We start from the raw sequence: 24,212 nt of genomic DNA on the forward strand, positions 1-24,212 counted from the left end.
GATGTGTCTTTACACTCAAATTTTCTAATAACAAAAATTTCTTTTTTCACATGGGTATATAGTTACCCTGCAGCACTCGTCTTAAATGACAGTAGCTTCTCTTGATACTACTACATATTGCTGTATTGTGATTAAATGAAATTTCCTTGGGCTGGCCTGGCAACTTTACCATCTTTTAGCATTGTTATTCCAAATTCTCGATAAATAAAAAATTTTGCAACCTCATCTTTTCTCAAATAAACTGAAAACAAGCTGCACTTAATTTTAGTCTTAATTCATTCCAATATTTTTTTTTACCAGTGAATCAGGATTGTATGTGTGTCTTAAGTGAGAAAATTGGGGAAAATAACAGGAAAACCAAAATGAGACCTGCAATGAGGTTATTAACAAGCAAAATGCATGCTGAGAAGACAGGACATTTGGCAGCCAGGAGCACAGCCTCAGGTCTGGCTCTGAGCTTCCCAGCAACCTATGCAAAGAGAAGACCATGAATGGTTACTTGAATCAATCAGTGTTCTGAGATATATAAGCAGCCAGCTGCTTAGAAATACACTCTCCTGACACGAAATCTCAAGAGATTGCTCTCCTGAAGGGCAACGTCCTTAGCAGAAATACAACCAGTTTCAAAGGGCAGTCTCTTCTGGCATCTTATAATGTGGACTAACAGCACCAGACCAGCAGATCTGCAAGAGACCCAAGATTGAGGTCCCTGGCACAACCCACAGATAGTATCCAGAGGAATAGAGGGCTTGCCTTTTAGTCAATCCTACATAAATAGTACTTATTTCAGTCGGAGCCTTGATGTGTTTTGAACAGCAGTGAGTACAATTATACTCCCACCCAAAATCTAAACTAAGTAGAAAGTGAAAGCTTTACCTTTATCTTGAGGGAATAGCCATGGACAAAACCAAAGACTTTTTCTAAGAACTTTGGATCCATTCCAGTTCTGTACCTTATGATGGACCATCTTTTTTAAACAAAGTAACTTTCAGATGAGACATGCAAATAAATTCATGATACAGTGAACCCCTATATAACTAAATTGGTTTATTCTGTACGGTTATTTTGAGCTTTATAAGCCACTTAACATGTACCAAAAATTAAGACATTGTTTTCAGAAAATTTTATCTAAGTCTGTTTTTTTTTAAATAATATTTGAGCTCAAAGCCGTTGTCTCTTAAGACCACTCTCCATGTGTGTTAAAACCTCTCTATCTAGGGGCGCCTGGATGGTTCAGTCGGTTAAGCGTTTTGACTCTTGATTTCCTCTCAGCTCAGGTCATGATTTCACAGTTGGTGGGATCGAGCCTCGCATCCAGCCCTGCACTGACAGCACAGAACCTGCTTGGGATTCTCTCTCTCCCCATCTCTCTCTGCTTCTTCCCCACTTGCTCGCTCGCTCTCTCTCTGTCTCTCTCTCTCCAAATAAATAAATGTAAAAAAAAAAAAAAAAAACCTCTCTATTTGCATTCAGGTATGACTTCATGCTCAGGGAGAGAGATATTTTAGTCCCCCCCTTATCTGTGGTGGGGCAACATATGTCAGTACCCCCCAGTGGATGCCTGAAGCCACAGACAGTGCAGAACCCTATAGTCAATATATATTAAGTTTTTTCCTATACATACATACCTTTGATAAAGCTTTACCTATACATTAGGCACAGCAAGAGATTAACAACAACAACTAATAATAAAATAGAACAATTATGACCATATGCCATAACAAAAGGTATGTGAATGTGGTATCTCTCTCAAAATACTGTACTCCCCCTTTCTCTTGTGATGATGTGAGATGATAAATTGTTACATGAGGAGATAAAGTGAAGTGAATGGCGTAGGCTTATGAGGTAGTGTTAAGCTACTATTGACCTTCTAAAGATACATCAGGAGGATCACCTTCAGGACTGTGGTTGACCAAATGTGACTGAAAACGCAGAAAGCAAAACCACAGATAAGGGGCAGATAAAAGAACACCATACGTTATTCTTTTCGAGTGGTTGTGGTTTTGTTGACCTAGAGTTTCCCTCAGAAGAGTAGAGTTTAGCATTGACCATGGTGATAATATTTTTTTCTTACTGTAAGCCAAATATACTAATCTGCCTATTCTTAATCTCTAAACAAGTGAGAACATTTTACATTTTCAAATTTTTTCAGTGGCAGTCAATCAGTAAACACATTTTTTTTTTTTTTTCTGATGAAACTACTTTGTAACCAAGTAAAGCTTGGACACACAAATAAAAGAACAGGCCTTAAGCCATGCACTGAAGATTAACACAACCAGATTATTTCTCTGTCTAAAGTATTCTAAAGTAACTTAACTACACATATTTGATGTTGTTGCAGGAAGAGAATTGTGATGATGTGTTCAAATTACACTTTATTTAGGAAATGTTAAAAGTGTAGTGTGCAGTAATTGGAGATATATGCGAGTTATTTCCAGAACTATCTAGCACTGATAATGTGCAATAATAATTATTAAATAATAGTGAGGAAAAGATATAAACATGTAGTTAATAGGTGAAATAAAAAATAATATCTAAAATTGTTTGTTAGGTTAAAAAAATATGGGGTGCCTGGGTGGCTTAGTTGGTTAAGCGTCTAACTTTGGCTTAGGTCATGATCTCACAGTTCGTGGGTTCAAGCCCCGCGTCAGGCTCTGTGCTGACACCTCAGAGCCTGGAGCCTGCTTCAGATTCTATGTCATGTCTCCCTCTCTGCACCTCCCCCGCTTGCACTCTCTCTCTCAAAAGTAAATAAAATAATATTAGTTTAGTCTATTCTGTATATAATTATGGCTAAATACAATTGAATTCTTATTCCTATTGGTTTAGAAATCTTACATTTACCATTGGGTCACAGGTTTTTGGGCAAGTTTTGTTTTTTGTTTTCTAATTAAATAAAAATGTCCAATTCAACAATAGTTATAGAGTGGCTACCATAAGCAAAGCATAGTGTGGCCTGTGGGGAAGTAAAGATGAATAGGGTCAGGGCCCCTGTGTTGAAAAGATGAAGAACCTGGTGGGGTGGACATACTCTCCGTAAAGCTGAGGGAACAAGGCAGTGTAATGGGGGGACCCAGATGGACTAGAAACAAAGTGTTAGAGGCCGAGAGGGAACCTGGGAGTGGAACAGCCATGAAGCAGTGGGGCACGGGGGTTGGATGTACTCACTAGTGGAAACTAAATTTCATTTGCGAGCTTTGTAATACTAAAACTACAACTTCACTGCTAAAGTACTTTCCTTCTCCCTTAATCTAGCAGCTAAATCTTACCAGAGAATTCCATCTCCTGTTCAGAGACTCGTGCTTTAAAAAAGTAGTCTTTTTCCCTCTCTTCTCCCTCCAAAACTTCTCTATTCCTTCTTCCATATTTTCCTCTTTCCTTTTCCATACTTTTTCCCAGTCATATAGAAGTACAGAATTTTGAATTCTAAATTTATCATTGGCCTCCCTTTGTGGTATGGCTGGTCCACTTTGATGAAATTCTGTTCATCCTTCAGCCTCCTCAGACAGACGTCCCAAACCCCTAGACCAAGTTACTCCCTCCTTCCTCTCTCTTCTCAGAGCATACATGTATTCTTATTATAGTAATTTACAGTGTGTCCCTGATACCGTGAACCTTGTAAAGCCTTGGCCTATTTCCATTTGAACCTTTAGTACCTGACACTACCAGCTGCCTAAATGGATGAGTGTGTGAGTGAACAAAACAAATTCCTTTTGACTAGTAAATACATCTCACAAGGTACTGTTCTCTGTATCTCAGGGATATTGGTTACAAACAAAATAAATATTTTTAAATGATGGTGAAGATTCCCTAAAAATTGATACTTCACATATAAAGGCAGTGCTAAATTTAGTCATCTTAAATAACCATGAGAGCTTTTACTTTGTTCTTTTTTTTTTTTAACATCATGATAGATAATATAGTATAGGCAGTTTTAAGAAGTAAGGCTTGAAATTGGAGTCCCGATTTTTTTTACCACCTCTTTTTTTTTTGTTTTTATTTTTTTTAATATTAAATTTATTGTCAAATTGGTTTCCATACAACACCCAGTGCTCATTCCCACAGGTGCCCTCCTCAATACCCATCACCCACCCTCCCCTCCTTCTCACCCCCCATCAACCCTCAGTTCTCAGTTTTTAAGAGTCTCTTATGTTTTGGCTCCCTCCCTCTCTAACCTTTTTTTTTTTCCTTCCCTTCCCCCATGGTCTTCTGTTAAGTTTCTCAGGATCCACATAAGAGTGAAAACATATGGTATCTGTCTTTCTCTCTCTGTCTTATTTCACTTAGCATAACACTCTCTAGTTCCATCCACGTTGCTACAAAAGGCCAGATTTCATTCTCATTGCCACGTAGTATTCCATTGTGTATGTAAACCACAACTTCTTTATCCATTTGTCAGTTGATGGACATTTAGGCTCTTTCCATAATTTGGCTATTGTTGAAAGTGCTGCTATAAACATTGGGGTACAAGTGCCCCTATGCATCAGCACTCCTATATCCCTTGGGAAAATTCCTAGCAGTGCTATTGCTGGGTCATACGGTAGGTCTATTTTTAATTTTTTAAGTAACCTCCGCACTGTTTTCCAGAGCGGCTGTACCAGTTTACATTCCCACCAACAGTGCAAGAGGGTTCCTGTTTCTCCACATCCTCGCCAGCATCTGTAGTCTCCTGATTTGTTCATTTTAGCCACTCTGACTGGCGTGAGGTAGTATCTGAGTGTGGTTTTGATTTGTATTTCCCTGATGAGGAGCGACGTTGAGCATCTTTTCATGTGCCTGTTGGCCATCTGGATGTCTTCTTTAGAGAAGTGTCTCTTCATGTTTTCTGCCCATTTCTTCACTGGATTATTTGTTTTTTGGGTGTGGAGTTTGGTGAGCTTTTTATAGATTTTGGATACTAGCCCTTTGTCCGATATGTCATTTGCAAATATCTTTTCCCATTCCATTGGCTGCCTTTTAGTTTTGTTGATTGTTTCCTTGGCAGTGCAGAAGCTTTTCATCTTGATGAGGTCCCAGTAGTTCATTTTTGCTTTTAATTCCCTTGCCTTTGGGGATGTGTCACATAAGTAATTGCTGTGGCTGAGGTCAGAGAGGTTTTTTCCTGCTTTCTCCTCTAAGATTTTGATGGTTTCCTGTCTCACATTCAGGTCCTTTATCCATTTTGAGTTTATTTTTGTGAATGGTGTAAGAAAGTGGTCTGGTTTCATTCTTCTGCATGTTGCTGTCCAATTCTCCCAGCACCATTGGTTAAAGAGACTGTCTTTTTTCCATTGGATATTCTTTCCTGCTTTGTCAAAGATTAGTTGGCCATACTTTTGTGGGTCTAATTCTGGGGTTTCTATTCTTTTCCATTGGTCTATGTGTCTGTTTTTGTGCCAATACCATGCTGTCTTGATGATTACAACTTTGTAGTAGAGGCTAAAATCTGGGATTGTGATGCCTCCTGCTTTGGTCTTCTTCAAAATTACTTTGGCTATTCGGGATCTTTTGTGGTTCCATACAAATTTTAGGATTGCTTGTTCTAGCTTCGAGAAGAATGCTGGTGCAATTTTGATTGGGATTGCATTGAATGTGTAGATAGCTTTGGGTAGTATTGACATTTTGACAATATTTATTCTTCCAATCCATGAGCACAGAATGTTTTTCCATTTCTTTATGTCTTCTTCAATTTCCTTCATAAGCTTTCTATAGTTTTCAGCATACAGATCTTTTATATCTTTGGTTAGGTTTATTCCTAGGTATTTAATGCTTCTTGATGCAGTTGTGAATGGGATCAGTTTCTTTATTTGTCTTTCTGTTGCTTCATTATTAGTGTATAAGAATGCAGCTGATTTCTGTATGTTGATTTTGTATCCTGCGACTTTACTGAATTCATGTATCAGTTCTAGCAGACTTTTGGTGGAGTCTATCAGGTTTTGCATGTATAATATCATGTCACCTGCAAAAAGTGAAAGCTTGACATCATCATTGCCAATTTTGATGCCTTTGATTTCCTTTTGTTGTCTGATTACTGATACTAGCTAGCACTTCCAACACTATGTTAAACAACAGCGGTGAGAGTTTTTACCACCTCTTTTTTTTTTTTTTTTTAATTTTTTTTAACTTTTATTTATTTTTGAGACAGAGAGAGACAGAGCATGAATGGGGAGGGTCAGAGAGAGGGAGACACAGAATCTGAAACAGGCTCCAGGCTCTGAGCTGTCAGCCCAGAGCCCGACACGGGGCTCGAACTCACGGACCGCGAGATCATGACCTGAGCCGAAGTCGGCCGCTTAACCGACTGAGCCACCCAGGCGCCCCTTACCACCTCTTTTTAAGCAAAGCAGCGTTGTTAGTTATAGCGGAGAAGTAAAGGGACAAGCTGGGGAAAGAGCTGTAGAATCGCAACCTGATCAGAGATGCTCAGGCAAGACCAGGCTCCACATCCACAGATGAATCAGCATCATCTCCAGCCAGAACTGCTCACGGTCCTGAGCCATCCCCCAGACCACTGTAGCAGAGGAAGAACACAAGTACTCTTACATCCTGTGCTTGGAACATGCAAGTTAAACTGTGAGAACATTAACAGGAGGCAAAGCACACAAATTTTATTTCCTATTGATATTTTTATAGGGCATGTGGAGGGCTACATAGAAAAATGAAGCCCCCCCCAAAAAGCAATTAGACCTGGGGCTCCTCTGCCTTTTTTACAAAGGGTGATAAAACTGTGGAGAAGTGACCAGGCAAAGAAAAGGATTGGGGTTTTTTAAGGGTAGTATATTGGAGGAAAATGGCTAGGAAATACATGGGGGAAACTGATGGAATATAAAGGTGGTTTTAGTATGGTTTGTGCAGACTCATCGTGGTGTAGACTCTTGTCTCCAGTGTTAAGAATGTTCTCTTTCTCCTGGTACTGGGAGGACATCTTTCTCATGGGAAATGTATGCCCTGCTTTTTAGGCAGAAAGGGACAGAACCCTTCCTGCATCTGCTGTTCTTTCTCAATTGCCTGCCGCTCAAAATAACCAAATGCCAAAGTGGCATATTTGGGGGCAGAATGTTCTGACCCCTTTTATTACTGTGATCTAACTGTGGACTGGCATGAGGTGTGTGTGGCAGGGGACTTCTAGGGAGAAGGGGTTGGGAGTCTCTGTTGAAGATCCCTGCTGCGACTAATGGACTTGACATACCCAAAGTCAGCTGATGCCCTTCTTAGGCAGTGTGGCTAGGTGGTTAAAGGAGATACAAGTAACAGGGCTGTGCCTGGAGTGTAGTCAGTGTGCTGGCCCAGTTAGCTGCTGTGAGAGAAGGGTTTGAGGTTGGTCATGATGCTCTGTAAGTAGCCTTTAATGACTGAGCAGGACTTGCACAGAGTAACTGTTGTCACAGGGTCTGGGACCAGCCCATTCAGTCTCCAGCTCTTGAACCTTAAAGGAGCAGCCTCAGTAGAAGTTTTGTGCAGATCAGCATTTCCCAAAATGTCCTGGATATTATTGGGAGTGGGAAGAGGTATTGTGAATGAATCCAGGTGCCTGACTCTGTCTTCCTATGTTTCCAGATTTCTGTACTGCTTTAATGTGCAGATATTCATTGTAACTCTTTTCAAGGGGGTACTGGTATTTTTCACATAACACATGCTGGGAAATGCTGTCAGATCTGATTTTCACCTGCCGTAGGCTCTTGAAAGCACACCTAGGCAATTGGAAGGTCCTCCTCAAATCTGTCAGATCACCCATTTTCTGGGCCTGCTATGGTTGATCATGTACATGAGAGCTCCTTATTTCTAGGGAACATGTTTTGCAAAAAAAAAAAAAAAAGTTGCAGTGAGGCAAGCTTGCTGACTGAACTTCAGTGTATTAAACAGAGGCTCAGAGGATGAGACCTCTCTTGTTCTATTCATCCACTGATGCTCGTTCTCTGTAAATATAGTTTATCACACTTGTGTGGCTTTTAATGCAAGGTGGACAGTTTAAAAATTTTAGTAGATAGTTAAAGAACACAGAACTCATTTAAGTTTGTGTGCCCTACATTAAAGTGATTGCTTGATACCCACTGTGAACGTGCCGTTTGTTGATTAGATTGTGGAATTGCAAACAATACTGAGGCCAAATACCTTCATGCTCTGAGCATTTATGTATATTGAAAAGTCAGCCTTCGATTTAGGCCAAGTAATAAAAGTTTCATGCAACTCAAAATCAAAGTGTGTTGCAGATTTCTGGTCCCTGAGTTCTCAGTGCTAAAATATATAAGTGGTGGGGAGAAAAGCCCTTCATATTTTACCAGTTAGGCCTGGTATCTACACAGTTGTGGTCATCCTTCCACAGCAGCAGTTGCTAGGACCTTGGACCTAAGCAGATAGAAGAAGATCAAATTTCAAAAGAAAATGCCCGGTGACATATAGTGAAGGGCCTTATTAGCAAGGTAGAACATTCCTCTCCTGCACTTCTTTACGCTTCTGTAAAGTGTCCTGGCTCCTGTCCATGTGTTGGCATTTAGTTGCCTGTCCTTAGAATATCATGCCTTCTTAACCACGTACTTAACCGTGGACTACTGTCCAGAAAGTGTCACTACCTTTGCGAATTGCCCAAGACTTGACCTTCGACAGGAGCTATAGGTAGTGACCAAGACATGGAAGGTTCCGGGGACAGCCTGCGGCCAGGTTCCTTTAGCCACAGCACGCCCTGAAGGAAGAGATGAAGTCTGCCCACAACTAAAGATGCCTGTCGCCAGTCCTACGGCAGAATGAGGAGAATTAGGTTTATATGAATCATCAGAATTTATTCTGAGACTACATTTGTGGTTTGACCTACCATGTATTTTAGTTTTCATTGTTGTTTTGGCCGATAAATGCCGTGTCGTTCTAATGTTACTTAGTATTAATACGAACAAGTAGTATAATAAAAACAGCTACCAAATTTGGAAATGCAAATGTTTACTCGATTTTCTTCAGTCTTCAAGTTCTTTAAAATAAAATTAAATCCTAACACAAACACCTACTAGATGATTCACAGAGATGTTATGGAAATAAATTATGTAATGCATGGAGATATTTTGACCTACTTGGAAGAAAGCTACAATAACAAGTTATTTGTATTATAGATGGCCAAGCAAACAAACTTTATTTCAAAGCGATACAGTACCTAGACCAAAATAGCCATCGCTTTATTACGGTGCTCGTATTCCATGCCTCCTGCTGCTTATGACATCCCAGGAGACATAGAGGTTAATTGCATTTTTAAATTCATAGAATTTTAGACTAGACAAGACTTTAGAGATGCCTCTTCTCTATGAAAAGCAAAATTAAAGCTCTCCAAAGGGAGAAAGGGCTACTAGATTTTGTCAGTAATTCTAGGGCTATGATTAATGTTTTCATTTGCATAAATTTACATATAACATTCAGAACTCTTTAACTCTAAGTAAGCAAAGTAAACTTAAGCTAATGGGCTCCCTTGCCCCGGATTCAATCCGGTATTCAGGGATTGAGGGAACTGAGACCCAGCTTGTCCCTTCCTATCCTTTCCAAAGCCAAGATACTCAGGGGAAGCTCACGAGGACTTTGACTGTACTTTGCAGCCATGATTCCAGGCCCTGACACCTTTTTAGTTTATCTCCTGGTTTCTAGTTTTCTTGTGGATGGGTATGGGTACTATATACCTGATATATGTTTATGTCGATTTTTCTTCCGAATAACTCAGCAAATATTCTATTTCCTACATTGTAGGAAGGGGGAGGGAGAATCATTCTGTTTTTTGCCTGTGAATTATCCTTAATAATACACTGAGCACAAGCTATGTGACTTATCTGTGTTCCCTCTTGTCTTTCCTTCTTTGCTCATTTATTGTTGCTGGTGACTGATGGCAGGAGGAAAGAATAAAACAAAAGACATTTTATTTGGCGCTTTTTTTTTTAGCAGCACTGATAGGAAATTTTAATGAAGACATTTGAGTTTAATGACCAAGGCTTGTCCATTTTTCCTGCTTACCCTCCTCCCCACCAAAAATGGAAAATCCAGAATTAATTAATTGAATATTCTATTGTGGATAATTATTCTCCATAAATTTTAAGTCATCTAAAGGTCATGTCCTTCTTAAAAACTGAGAACAAACTGAGGATTGATGGGTATTGAAGAGGGCATCTTTTGGGATGAGCACTGGGTGTTGTATGGAAACCAATTTGACAATAAATTTCATATATTAAAAAAAATAATAATAAAATAAAAAATAAACATTCTCTGCGAAAAAAAAAAAGAAATCATGTCTCACACTGGCTGGTTCACACTATAACTTAAAATAATTTTTTTAATTGTATTCTGAGCCTGACTTTTATTATCCCTTATTACATAATGAAAACTTGAACTTGCTTTTTTGGTATTAGGTCAAGCTCATTTCTGGTAGTTGCAGGGAGAAACAGAGCCAGAAAATCCTATCCTTGCACACGGAGCCTTTATGTCACAGTGATACTTTTAAAAGAAATATGGCCAGTTCCATAAGAAGAGGATTTGTGGATATGAGGACAATGAATACTTGAGTATTATCTTGTTTTTCTCCTAATAAGAGTAGTTGCAGGACCTGTTCATCTTTCAGTCCACGAGTATGTGAGGAATGGACCATGGATCTGAGCCTCAGCTGCCAGCTCTTGGATTTAGCTTGCAGGGGACTGCACTTTCTAAACAGCCGTGTCTAAAATGAAATAAAAGAGAAGCCAGGACCTCCCCATTACTTGATCTGCATGCCTTACTGCAGAAAGCTGGACCACACTTGTATAGGTGGCCTTTATTTTGATAAATTGGTTTACGTTTTGAAAAATCTTGTTTGCAACAAAATGTCAGTGGCTGTGAGGAAGGATCCAAGTGATAATTACAAGTTCAATTTTGATGAATTATAGGTTAAAGATACTAAATGTTTTTAAGCACCAAAAAGGAAACCTAGACAGAACGATTCTAAAGTTTTTCTCTAGGGCCTAAGGAGAACATCTGCTACAGGATGGTGCTGCCTTTCTTTCCTTCTGTTATTTTATTAGGTGTTTTTTTAAAGAGACTATTTAAAAATTTCTCCATAGAGGCACCTGGCTAGCTCAGTCAGTAGAGCATGCGCTCGTGGGGCACCTGGGTGGCTCAGCGGGTTAAGCATCAGACTTTTCGGCTCAGGTCATGATCTCATGGTTCATGAGTTCAAGCCCCACATGGGGCTCTCTGCTGTCAGCACAGAGCCAGCTGGATGCTCTGTCTCCCTCTCTTTCTGCCCCTTCCCCGCACGTGCACACGCACGTGCGCTCTCTTTCTCTCTCTCTCTCAAAAATAAGTAAACATTTAAAAAAACAAAAGGAGCATGGGGCTCTTGATCTTGGGGTTGTGAGTGTAAGTCCCACGTGGGGAGTGGAGATTACATAAATAAGTAAAACTTCAAAAAAAAATTCTCTATGGAGAGTTACCTAAAATCTACAGTTAAATGAATATGTTTTTAAGTGATTTTTTACATATATTTTTACTCATTTGTGCAGAATTTTCATGTTTATTATTTTAATAGATATTGTCCATTAGTTTACCATAATTTCTTTGTTTATTATTGGACATTTAGATTAGGATGAATCCCACAAAGGGGGCTGAGTGGGGTGATAGCCTAAGTTCTAAGAACTGGGGATTTTCAGAAGTTCATCCCATGGGGGAAGAAATTCTGGGCACCAACTCCTTTAATCCATGGAAAGTTTTTCACTTGTGTGCTCTCTGTCTCGCCCTTCTGTTAGTCTCATCTGTCAAACCTGCAAGTATGGATTTCCTCAAACGTCTGTCTTTTCCATAACTAGACCTGGACTAGATGTTTGGCAAATTGGTACCAGCATTCTGGATATTTCCAACCTCAGCTGGCCCCTTCACATTGTTTGGCAATTTCTGGAGTCTGTGAATGCTCTCAATTTCTGAAAGGATTCTTTTAAGCCCCTCTCCTCAAACTTCCAATCCTCCTCACTCTTTTTTTTCTCATAATTTTGTTTTCTGATGTATACCCCAGAAGGTATCACATAAAAGAATAAAATCAGTTGTCTTAACTAATCCCACTGATTTTTTTTCATTTTTAATTTGTTTGACATGTTTTAAAAATACCTTGTTTCCTCCTCTATTTTCTTATGTGATACTGTTTTTCCTTTCTAAAATGTTAACAAACATTGTTAATTTATTAAACTCTGCTTTTACTTTATTACTAATAGGGCTATGTAAGCCATTAATTTTCATCTAAGAACAGTTTTAACTACATTCCAAAAATTCTATGCATAATCTTTGTCATTATTTTTAAAATATTCTTATTATGTCATGAATTTTTTCTAGGCTCAATTATTATTTATGAGTGTGTTTCCAAGAATTTAGGTTTTTTCCTCTATACATTTACTAATTTTTGTCCAGTAAGTATATGCTGATGTTGTTCTTGCTAAAGTTGCTAATAACATCCTAACTGGTAAATTCATTGGGGCTCTTTTCAGCCTTTGTCTTACCCTTTGTAGGACCTGTGACAGTCTTCTTTACTCTCCACTTGTTAAGTATGTCTTCTTGCTGTCTGTCTTTCCTGCCTCTACTCTGATACCCTGTGCCTGCCCTTAAATATTTACTGTGTCTCCAGGGCTCTATCCAGGGCCGTCTTCTCTTCCTATCCTACTGCTTTCCTCTCAGCAATCACATCTACCCCCAATGGTTGTGCCTCACTCTTCTTCATCAAGGACTTTCAAGTTCATTGCCAGCCTGGACCTTCTCACCAGAGATCCAAAACCCAATCTCTTCTCCCACAAATTGAGCCTTCTCTAATGCAGATTCTTCTTTATTGTAGTGTATTACTGATTTTATGTTGTCACTAGGAACTTATGAGGAAATAATTCTGATTGTAATAATTTAGAAAGCATAAACTCCAATACCCAAAGCAATTATTGTTAATATGCCATTATATTTTCTTCTAATTTTCTATGGCTACATATTCCAGAATTTAGGTCATTCTGAGTATACAGTTACATCCTTGTTTTTAAAAACGTACTCAGGGCACCTGAGTGGCTCCATCACTTAAGCATCTGACCCTCGGTTTTGGCTTAGGTCATGATCTCACGGTGTTATGGGTTTGAGCCCCTCATTGTGCTGTGTGCTTACAGCGCAGAGCCTGCTTGAGATTCTCTCTCTCTCTCTCTCTCTCTCTCTCTCTCTCTCCCTCCCTCTCTCCCTCTCTCCCTCTCTCCCTCTCTCCCTCTCTCCCTCTCTCCTTCTCTCCCTCTCTCCCTCTCTCTGTGCTCCTCCCCAACTCATGCTGTCTCTCGCAAGATAAATAAACTTAGAAAAAAAAATTTTTTTTTTTAATTTTTTTTTTCAACGTTTATTTATTTTTGGGACAGAGAGAGACAGAGCATGAACGGGGGAGGGGCAGAGAGAGAGGGAGACACAGAATCGGAAACAGGCTCCGGGCTCTGAGCCATCAGCCCAGAGCCCGACACGGGGCTCGAACTCATGGACCGCGAGATCGTGACCTGGCTGAAGTCGGAAGCTTAACCGACTGCGCCACCCAGGCGCCCCAGAAAAAAATTTTTAAACGTACTCTTAGTGAATGGTGTAAAGTTAAGATTCATATTCAACACCTTCCACCAAAATAAATTCCAGAAAGAGTGAAACAAAAAATTAATCCGTAAAAGTTCTCAAGAATACATGGATCAGGGGTGCCTGGGTGGCTCAGTCGGTTGAGCATCCGACTTCATCTCAGGTCATGATCTCATAGTCTGTGGGTTCAAGCCCCGCGTCGGGCTCTGTGCTGACACCTCAGAGCCTGGAGCCTGTTTCAGATTCTGTGTCTCCCTCTCTCTGTCCCTTCCCCGCTCATGCTCTCTCTCTCAAAAATGAATAAACGTTAAAAAAAAAATTAGAAAAAAAAAGAATACATAGATCAGTGTTTTCTTGTGATTTTGCAATAGAGAAGGCTTTTTGAATATATGATAATTAACCCTGAAGCTATAACATAAAACTTGATACATTTGACTACATGAGAATTAAACATCTCTATGACAAAAACACACAAACATCTTAAAGCCAAATGAGAAACCAAGAAGAACATTGCAACTCCTTACAATAGATGTCACCAATGAATCAAAAAGAAAAACCATTCAGTTAAGAAAAGGTAAAGGATATAAACAGAAATATAAGTGCCTTAAACTTGTGAAAGTTTCATTCCTCAAAAATAGGTAGAGAATCTTAATAGACATTTTCCACAGAAGACATATAGATGCCCAACAGACACATGAAAAGATGCTCAGCGTTACTAATTATCAGGGAAATGGCAAACCAAAACCACAATAAAAGACCTCCTCACACCTGTTAGAATGGCTAGTATCAAAAAGAAAACAATAACAAGTGTTGGTGAGGATGTGGAGAAAGAGGGACCATCATGCACTGTTGGTGGAAATGTGAATTGGTGCAACCACTGTGGAAAACAGTATGGAGGTTCCTCAAAAAATTAAAAATAAAACTGCTATATGATCCAGAAAATTTACTTCTGAGAATATATCTGAAAAAATGAAGACGCTAATTCAAAAAGATATGTACCCACCTATGTTCACTGTAGAATTATAATGACCAGGGTATGGAAACAACCTAAGTGTCCATCAGTGGATGAATGGATAAAGAAGATGTGCTTATGTACACACATACACACACACACTGGAATATTAGCTGTAAAAAAGAATAAAATCTTACCATTTGCGGGGCACCTGGGTGGCTCATCGGCTGAGCATCTCACTTCGGCTCAGGTCATGATCTCACAGTTTGTGAGTTTGATCCCCACATCAGGCTCTGTGTTAACAGCCCAGAGCCTGGAGCCTGCTTCAGATTCTGTGTCTCCCTCTCTCTCTGCCCCTCCCCTGCTCATGCTCTGTCTCTCTCAAAAATAAATAAACATTAAAAAAATTTTTAATTTTAAAAAATGTACCATTTGCAATAACATGGACCAATCTTGAGGAAATTGTGCTAAAGGAAATATTATACAAATATCGTGTGATTTCACTTACATGTGGAATCTAAAATGACATATGAACAAACAAAACCAAAATCATAGATACAGAGAACAGAATGGTGATTGCCAAATAGGAAGTAGGCAAAACGGATGAAGAGGGTGAAGAGACACAAACTTCCAGTCATAAAGAAGTCATGGGGATGTAACATGTGCAGCATGCCGACTACAGTCCCTAATATTCTAGAGCACAGTTGAAAGTTGCCAAGAGAGTAGGTCCTTAAGTTCACTTTGTATGGTGACAGATGTTCACTAGACTTACTGTGGTGATCGTTTCACTGTGTATACAGATATCAAATTATGTTTTTCACCTGAAACCAATACAATGTTATGTGTTAATTATATCTCAACAAAAAAATGTAATAAAATGAGATACTGTTTTCACCAGTTAGATTAGCAAAGATCAGAAACTTCAATGACACATTGTTTTGGCAAAGGTGTTGGGAAATAGTCATACTTCTACACTGCTGCTGGAACCTGTATGCAGAATTTGGACAATATTTTATCAAAGCTGTAAATTCACATGCTTCACCCTACATATTCCATTTCTTGGAATTGATCCCACAGACACACACATACATGATGCTACTGTAAACAAGGATATTGATTAATTACAGCATTGTTTGTAATAGCAAGATTTCAAACAACCTGGCTAAGTGAATCCTAATTCATCCATACAGTGGAATAGGACACAACTGTTTATGACTTGAGTCAACTCCATTTATATTGATATGAAATGCTCCCTGATACATTTTAACTAAAGTTTTTAAGTTACACAGAATGTTGAGTACAGAGGTTTTAACATGAATCTACTATCTCTCGGAGGCTAGTAAGAAACAGCTGTGAATTGCATCCAGAGAGAACTGGGAGGGAAACTGATCTTTTTTCTGATGTTTTTTAAAAGCTATGACTTTTGCACCTGTGACTTCAAGGTTGTTGTTTTTTTTTAATGTTTATTTTGAGAGAGATAGAGAGTGAGCAGGGGAGGGGCTGAGAGAAAGAGAGACAGAGACAGAGAATCCCAAGCAGGCTCTGCTACTGTCAGCGAGGAGCCCAACATGGGGTTTGAATACACGAACCATGAGTTGTGACCTGAGTTATGACCTGAGCTGTTTTATAAGCTGCATAATTTTGAGGTGTCTGGGTGGCCCATTTGGTTGAGCATCCAGCTCTTGATTTCCGCTCAGGTCATGATCCCAGGGTTGTGGGATCGAGTCCCATGTCAGGCTCCATGCTGAGCATGGAACCTGCTTAAGATTCTCTCTCTCTCGGGGCACCTGGGTGGCGCAGTCGGTTAAGCGTCCGACTTCAGCCAGGTCACGATCTCGCGGTCCGTGAGTTCGAGCCCCGTGTCAGGCTCTGGGCTGATGGCTCAGAGCCTGGAGCCTGTTTCCGATTCTGTGTCTCCCTCTCTCTCTGCCCCTCCCCCGTTCATGCTCTGTCTCTCTCTGTCCCAAAAAATAAATAAACGTTGAAAAAAAAAAATTAAAAAAAGATTCTCCCTCTCTCTCTCTCTCTCTCTCTCTCTCTCCTGCTCTCAAGTAAAAATTTTTAAAAAGTTTTAAAAGCTGCATAATTTCATAGTGTATGTACCCCTTTCTCCATTATTGAATGTTTAGGGTTGTTTTTATTTTTAATGCTTACAAATAGTTCTATAATGAACATCGTTCAATATGCATCTTTGTGCATGTTTCAGGTTATTTCTGCAGAATTGCCAAAAGAATTCCTGGATAAACAATTATGAACATTCTTACACATTATTATGCTATTTTCCCCCAGAGGAAGTGCAGTTCCTACACCTACCAGCAGGATGCAAAGGCCCTTTGTTTTTTATTTATAAAAAATAAAACTGCTGATGTGATAGCAGAAAATCCCACCTTGTTTAAATTTGCATTTTTCTGATTATGACTGAGGTGGAACATTCATGTATCTCTGTCCATTTATCTCTCTAAATTTAGTCACTCTTTGTGCTCTCTTGTGAATTATTGTTTCTGGCCTCTTATTTATTTACTGTGGTCCTAATGTCTTTCCACTCAATTTATATGTGCTATTTATGTGCTAAGGATATTAATCTTTTGTCATATTTGTTTCTAACTGGGTTAGCTCTTTAAGGACGAGTAGGAGTTAGCCAAGAAATCAGGCTGGAGGAGGACACTCCTTGTACAGAGAAATGCCAGGCTAGGATTGGTGGTCCATGCTGGAAATGGTGCTTGATGGAACGTGAGAGATGAGCAGGGCTATACTGTCCCTGCGTTTGACCCTTATCCTGAAGATCATGAAATGCCATTAGGGGATTTTTAACAGGGAAGTATATAGTAGGTTTTGTTTACAGCTGCCCAAAAACTAAGAAGCTTTGGTCTCCAAAGTAGTTTTCTAATAGTAACTTCACCTCCTCTCTCCACAACCCTTCTTATTGGTCACTGTCCTCCTTTTGAAAACAACTAATCTCAATTATTTCACATATTCTTTCTGCTTGTATCAATAGCTCTTTTCCTCATAATGTTCTCAGCTCCTTGTCTTTTCATAAGACATGCTTGGCACTTGAACTATTTGTAGGACCACCTGAAGCAGCATTGAGAGATCAGATGATCTTTTTAAGCTTTGTGATGCCAGAGACAATTTTTTTAATGCCTTTTCCAATGAATAACACCTTGGCTTATACCAAGTGCTTATCACAATTTGGGTGGAGTTTATCAACCTCTGGAGGAGGCATGGCCTGGAGTTGAAAATCACAGACTGTAGTCAACTGGGTTCAGAACCCAAGTCTGCCACTTACTGGACATGTCATCGTGGCCTAAATGTTCTGAATCTCTCTGAGCCGTGCTTTGTGAAGATTACATGAGATCATGTATATCTAGTACTTAGCATAGTGCCCTGTACATGGTACTTGGTGCCATCAAGCACAGATAATATTTTGTTCTCCCTTTGGGCCCTCAAAACAACAAATGACTGTGGAAACAGCCTTTTTCTTTGTGGTTTTGAAAACAGAAATCTGAGGATATACTTACCTATGTTCCATTCTCCTACTATACAACTACTATAAAAACTATAAAGTTTTTTCTTTATCCTTCTTTTGTTTTTGAGAGAGAGAGACCATGTGCATGCACCAGCAAGCTAGCAGAGGGGCAGAGAGAGGGAGAGAGAGAGAGAGAGAGAGAGAGAGCAAGAGAGAGCCCAAGTAGGCTCCACACCCAGTGCAGACCCCAACACAGGGCTCAATCCCATGACCATGAGATCATGACCTGAGCTGAAATCAAGAGTCTGACATTCAACCAACTGAGCCCTGCCACGCCCCTCTTTATCCTTTCTTAAACTATTTTTTCTCTGACCTTGGAGTTCACGGTTTTATAAGTAAACATCTTAGCATTGTACTCTGGTTGTTAAATCTCAATGAGTCTCCTCAATTTTTCATAATCACTCCTTGCACATTTTCTTCCATTATAACTTTAATTATCTACCCAGTTCAGTTTGTTCACGCTTATTATTCATAGGTTAATACCTTTGCCCTGTTCCAAAGCTTAATTTTTTCATACGTATTTCTCATTTTTCATAATTTTTCTACTTTAGATTTGATTTTCCAATTTGTCCTCCACCCTGGTTTCTATAATACAGCGTTAATTTCTACTTCACCCATGTATATAATCATCCTCTAATATTGCAGTCTTTTGTTGGTGGTATCTTTTTGCTTTTGTTTCTCTTAAAATTGGGCACATGTGATATAACTCCTATACTATTTATCTTTTCAATTTTCTTTAAAGTCAACCTAGTGAGAAATAATTTACCTACAATAAAATGCATCTATTTTAAGTGTACAATTTCAATGTTTTGACAAATGGATGGTCTTATGAAAACAGCACTCCAATCAAGATAAGAACTATTCCATTGCCCTCCAAAACTCTCCTTAGCCCTCTGTGTTCACTTTCCAAGAATTCCAGTTCCTCTTTCATCTCATTCTAATAGATTTCCTATATAGTCTCTGACTCCAAAACCATGTTGATCTCCCCTGTAGCCCCAGCACCTCATAGAGCACTTACATAATAGGCGTTCAGTACATAATTTCTTCAGTGAACTCTCAGTGCAGATTTTGTAACCACTGCCTCTCATCTTTATGCTGCAAACCCTCTCATTCTGTTTCCTTTTCAGTTTCCTATTCTCTGTTATGTTTTCCTTATTGATTACTGGTCTTTTTCCCAAAGACCGTTAGAAGGGCAGAGAGAGAGAGAGAATCCCAAGCAGGCTATGCCCTGTCAGCAAAGAACCTGAGATGAGGCTCGAACTCATGAACTGTGTGATCATGACCTGAGCCAAAATCAAAAGCCAGATGCTTTACCAGCTGAGCCACCTAGCACCCCACAAGATCTTTGTAATGTTGCCTATGATGTTTTGAGAAGTTTATTTATTCTCTAAATATTTATTGAGTACAATTTCTGAGCCAAGCACTTTAGATCCAGTGGTAAACAAAAAAAGACAAAACACCCTATTGTGTGGGGCTTATATTCTAGTAGGAACTTGGACTCCTAAGAAGCAAGCTTTTTGATCTGTCCCTCACCCTGTTATCCACCCTGAGTACTTATGACCTTCAAATGACCCTTGAGCTTTCTCTCTGTTGGTGGTAGTATCCATTTTATTGATCAACACATGTGCTATAGTTATCCCAAGTCTACTGCATTAGTGTGAGAGATAAGAGCCTGAACTAAGATGAGGTCTGAGGGTTTGGAGAAGTGGAAGGTGATTCAGAAGAGATGTAAAAGGTGTGTTTGCTTGAATATAAGGAATTAAGGAAAAGGAGGGAATTTAGGATGAATCTCCAAATATCTGGCTGAGGTAGTTAGCTATATAAAGATGCACCTGCCTACAAAGGAAATACTGGCCACTGGGGTCAGGAAAGAAAGAGGGAGGTGACTTCAGTATTGAAAGTGCTCAGTGGAAAAAGCTGTAGTAGGTATAGTGGGTATCTTTTGATGGTAAATCCAAAGGCAATTGGTTTATATGGATTTGGGACTCAGAAAGGAGGCATGGGTGAGCAAAAGACCTGGTAGCCAATGGTATGAATGTGATCATGAGACCTTAGGCAACACATTCAATTATTGGAGGAGATTTTATCATAATAAAAGAGGTCCAGGGCCACCTGTGTGGCTCATTTGATTAAGCATCTCTTGATTTTGGCTCAGGTCATGATCTCAGGGTCATGAGATTGAGACCCACATCGGGCTCCGCGCTGAGCATGGAGCCTGCTTGGGATTCTGTCTCTCTCCCTTTTCTCCCTCCTCTCCCTCTGCCCCTCTCCCCCCACCCTCACTGCCCCTGTCTCTCTCAAATAAACATTTAAAAATAAATAAATAGCATTTTAAAAAAGAAAAAGAAAAGAGGTCCAATACGTGCCCTAGAGAATGTAACATAGAAGAGGCAGCCGAATAAGATGAGCTCACAAAGGAGCCTCAGAAGAAATAACTAGTAGATCTAGAGAGCAAGACAAGAAACCAACCAGCTGTGGAACTTTCCATCAGTAAAGCAAATGTAGATAACTCAGTAAAAGATTGCAAACGCTGTCATCTATCTCATTATAAAAATCATCGACTTTAAACGATTTTATTTTTGTTAAAAATTATGATCATTTTGTAAGTCACCTAAAACTGGAGGCCTATGTGTACACTGAGTGCCATTTAGATATTAAGTCTTGATGAATGTTGAGACTTGATATCAAGAAGTCAGCAGATAACAGTGTCATGGAGGCATACAACATGCCTCTGTTAGGTAGCTTAACACTAGGTACCTTAACGTAGGTACCTAATGTTAACATTAGGTAACTTGGCCTCAAAACTGTGTCAGGGGTGAACCAATGACCCGTAAGCAGCAATAGGATCCAAGAACACACTGGCACTTTCCTCTCAGTCCCATGGAATCTGGAGGCATGGCAAAATTTAAGCAGCTTTCTCCTAATGGCTGTAAAGGAAGATCTTCAGGGGGCAAGGCACATTTGAGTTAAGGCCAGTTGATGGAGGACATGTCCCTCCAAGCAGTTGAAGGAGTTTGCCCCAGAGAGGCTACAAGAAGGGTCAAGTTGTTTTGTTACTGGGATACTTGACTTGGGGTTGGGGAAAGAAGGAAAAAGCAGCTGATGTTTTTACAGGATGGATAAGCAGAGAAACCAGCATGGGGGGCTTGGCGGGGGTGGGTTATGAAGGATGGTGCAAATGAGGGATATTCTATCAGCTTATTTCCCAATCACACATTTTGGATGCTACAACCAGTGTGAGCCTCCAGGTGCCATGATTATTATGGCCTGCATTTAGCTGACAGTAGTTCTGGAAGGGGAGAAAGTAAACCGAAACCTTGGGAACTACATACAGAACTTTCATTACTGCCGGCTGTTTATTTTGTGACTGGAAAATTACAGTGCATGGAAGACCCTCACAAAGGAGTTTGATCCTTGCGATGGAGAGCTTGAAGGGCTGCTGGGAAACCAAAGAGCAAAGGCTGGGGTAGAAAAGGAAAGCCAAATGGAAATCTCCTTCACAAAGAAGCCCTAAGGAACTCTGCCAAGCTTCAGGAGGGTAGAGGTAGAGTGGTGACTATATGAGCAGCAAAGCCTTACTGTTTCCGCGGATGTGGTCTGCCTTCTCATGGTTGATAGCTCTTGCTGTTCTGTTGCCTTTTATGTGTTAATTTTTCATGCCTTATTTCAAACAGCATCTGACTCCCATTAGGATGATCCTAAGGCAAGGCATTGTGTAGCAGCTGGCTGCCATTTTCACAGCAGCGTCTGCACATCTTTCTTTGAAATGTTCTTGCTCAGTGATGTGATTGAGAGGCCAATAGCCAGAACGTGTTCAAGGATAAATGGTTTACCTTAATAGTGGTAGAAAAAAATGCAAAGGATAAAAACCAGGCAGGGACAGAAATGAAATAATTGATGGTTGGTTAGCCCTCTCCTATGAAATTTGAAGATTCAGGCAGATTTGTGATTACCTTCAAAAAGTTGTGATCATTGGAAATAATTCATAAAACTGAAAAATTGCTCATGAAGTAATAGTCATGTTACTTGCATGGTTCCAAGCCTGTGCAATGTCTTCTGTTAGGGCAGAGGAAGACAGTGGAGGAAGAGGAAGAACAGGAAAGAAGAGGGAACCATGTATATGGTAAAGGTGCATTCAGATTTTGAACAACTTTTGATTGCTTTAGACACATTTAATTCAAACTCTAGGACTTTATTCCATTAAGTGTGGACTCTGGGGATTTGGGGAGACAACAAGAATGCACAGCAGAATATGTAGAAGACCAGATCATGAGCCCAATTGATACAATTGTAGAGTGCCATAAGTTATTTTCTGATTTCTTTAAACTTAAGAAGAACTTCAGACTTTCCATTCCAGGCCATACTCCTTTTTTGCTAGCTATTCTGGGCTAGTCACTAGCTTTTAGAAAAATGAATTTAGTAATGACTACTCTTGCCCATTACATTTTTTCCGAAAAGCCCATGAAGCATCCTGAGTGAAGAATTAAAACAATGGATGACTCCCTGGGGTAAATTCCTGTTCTAAAACCAGTTCTACATATAGAACAGAATATTAGAATTAAATTGTGGTGTCCACTCGGGTCCCATCACCACAACAAGGAAACTGTTTTGAAGAGTGTATGGGTGTGAGGATGATCAGTGATGTTGTGTTGTGTTAATAACCATCATGCTGTGCAAGACAATGCGCGAGAAATTGCTTTTAGCTTACCTCCGTACTATCTAAAATTTTGTTAGATTAGCAGCTACACAGGAGGAGAATATCTAACATAGTCTATTAGTAAAAATCCTTTCCTGTGCCTTTGCAAGTGAAGAAGCCCTTCATTACGTAGTGTCTGCTAGTTCAGGGATTCCATTTCCATTGTTGCCCCAAGATGGATCCTGAGCACCCAGGAGGGTCTCTGCAAATATTCCAGCTGGTCTGCAAAGGGCTCAGATGAAAGTCTCCCCAGTGGCTTACCTCCTAAAAATGTAAGTTCCTAAACTGTCTGCTTTTTGCCTTTACAATTCTTTTTTTTTTTTTTTTAAGTTTATTTATTTTGAGGGGAGGAAGGGCAGAGACAGAGGGAGAGAGAGAATACCTAGCAGGCTCTGCACTGTCAGCTCAAAGCCCAACGCAGGGCTTGATATCACAATCCTAGGATCATGACCTGAGCCAAAATCAAGAGTCAGATGCTCAATCAACTGAGCCATGCAGGTGCCCCTTGCCTTTACGATTCTTAACATTACAAGATTTCATTTTACTTTTGTTTTTAAAACCCGATATTTGCATTCTTAATTTAAAATGTCTTTTTATTTTAGAAAAGTTGATCTAAAACCAAATTAGTCTTCTCTAAAACAAGTTTTCCCAGTAAATTATATCCATCTCCCAAAGCACTAAGAAATATTTCCCTTCTCTCATTTCTTTGCCTCTATGTGCAGATGTTACTAATAGTTTCACATGGATTCTTCAGCTGGTGTTTAAATTAAAAGCAAAGCCATCTGATACCATTAAAAGGCTAGAGAAGGGGCGCCTGGGTGGCGCAGTCGGTTAAGCGTCCGACTTCAGCCAGGTCACGATCTCGCCGTCCGTGAGTTCGAGCCCCGCGTCAGGCTCTGGGCTGATGGCTCAGAGCCTGGAGCCTGTTTCCGATTCTGTGTCTCCCTCTCTCTCTGCCCCTCCCCCATTCATGCTCTGTCTCTCTCTGTCCCAAAAATAAATAAACTTTGAAAAAAAAAAATTAAAAAAAAAAAAAAAAAAAAAAAAGGCTAGAGAAAATGGTATCTGATGTGCCTGACTTGGACTCTTTCTCCTTAGTCTCTTGTCTTCAGGCTGTTGTAGATGAGACAGACATGGGTTAAGGCCGTTACTATCTGCATGTGGGGTACATCAGGTTAAGGACTCTTGATTATCCAGACCATTCTGCCTTCTGTACACACACCTTGGTATGACTCTGAGGATGCAGGATGAAAGTGAGCTTGTGACGTGAGGAGAGCAGAAGACTAATGCATTAAGGTATTAAGAAGAATTTTCGGGGTGCCTGGGTGGCTCAGTCAGTTAACCATCCAACTCTTCATTTCAGCTCAGGTCATGATCCCAAGGTCGTAGGATCGATCCCCCACATCAGTCTCCATGGTGACACTGGGGAGCCCACTTGGGATTTTCTCTCTCTCCCTCTCTCTCTGTCCCTCCCCCTGTGCTAAATAAATAAATAAACT

At 39.9% G+C, this 24,212-nt stretch overlaps 1 protein-coding gene across 6 annotated transcripts in view; it reads left to right on the forward strand.

The window, feature by feature from the left end:
* Positions 1–24,212, forward strand: part of LYRM4 (LYR motif containing 4) — a 172,704-nt gene that overhangs the window by 21,320 nt on the left and 127,172 nt on the right. The window contains exon 2 of one of the 6 annotated variants that reach the window (XM_045497539.1): positions 22,829–22,985. The exons of the other annotated variants lie outside the window; for them this stretch is intronic. Within the exon in view, the coding sequence (XP_045353495.1) occupies positions 22,951–22,985 (35 nt within the window). The 5' untranslated portion in view covers positions 22,829–22,950. The remainder of the gene's footprint in view (positions 1–22,828; positions 22,986–24,212) is intronic. 6 annotated transcript variants of the gene reach the window in all.

Source organism: Leopardus geoffroyi, chromosome B2, assembly GCF_018350155.1.
Source record: "Leopardus geoffroyi isolate Oge1 chromosome B2, O.geoffroyi_Oge1_pat1.0, whole genome shotgun sequence".
Taxonomy (NCBI): domain Eukaryota; kingdom Metazoa; phylum Chordata; class Mammalia; order Carnivora; family Felidae; genus Leopardus; species Leopardus geoffroyi.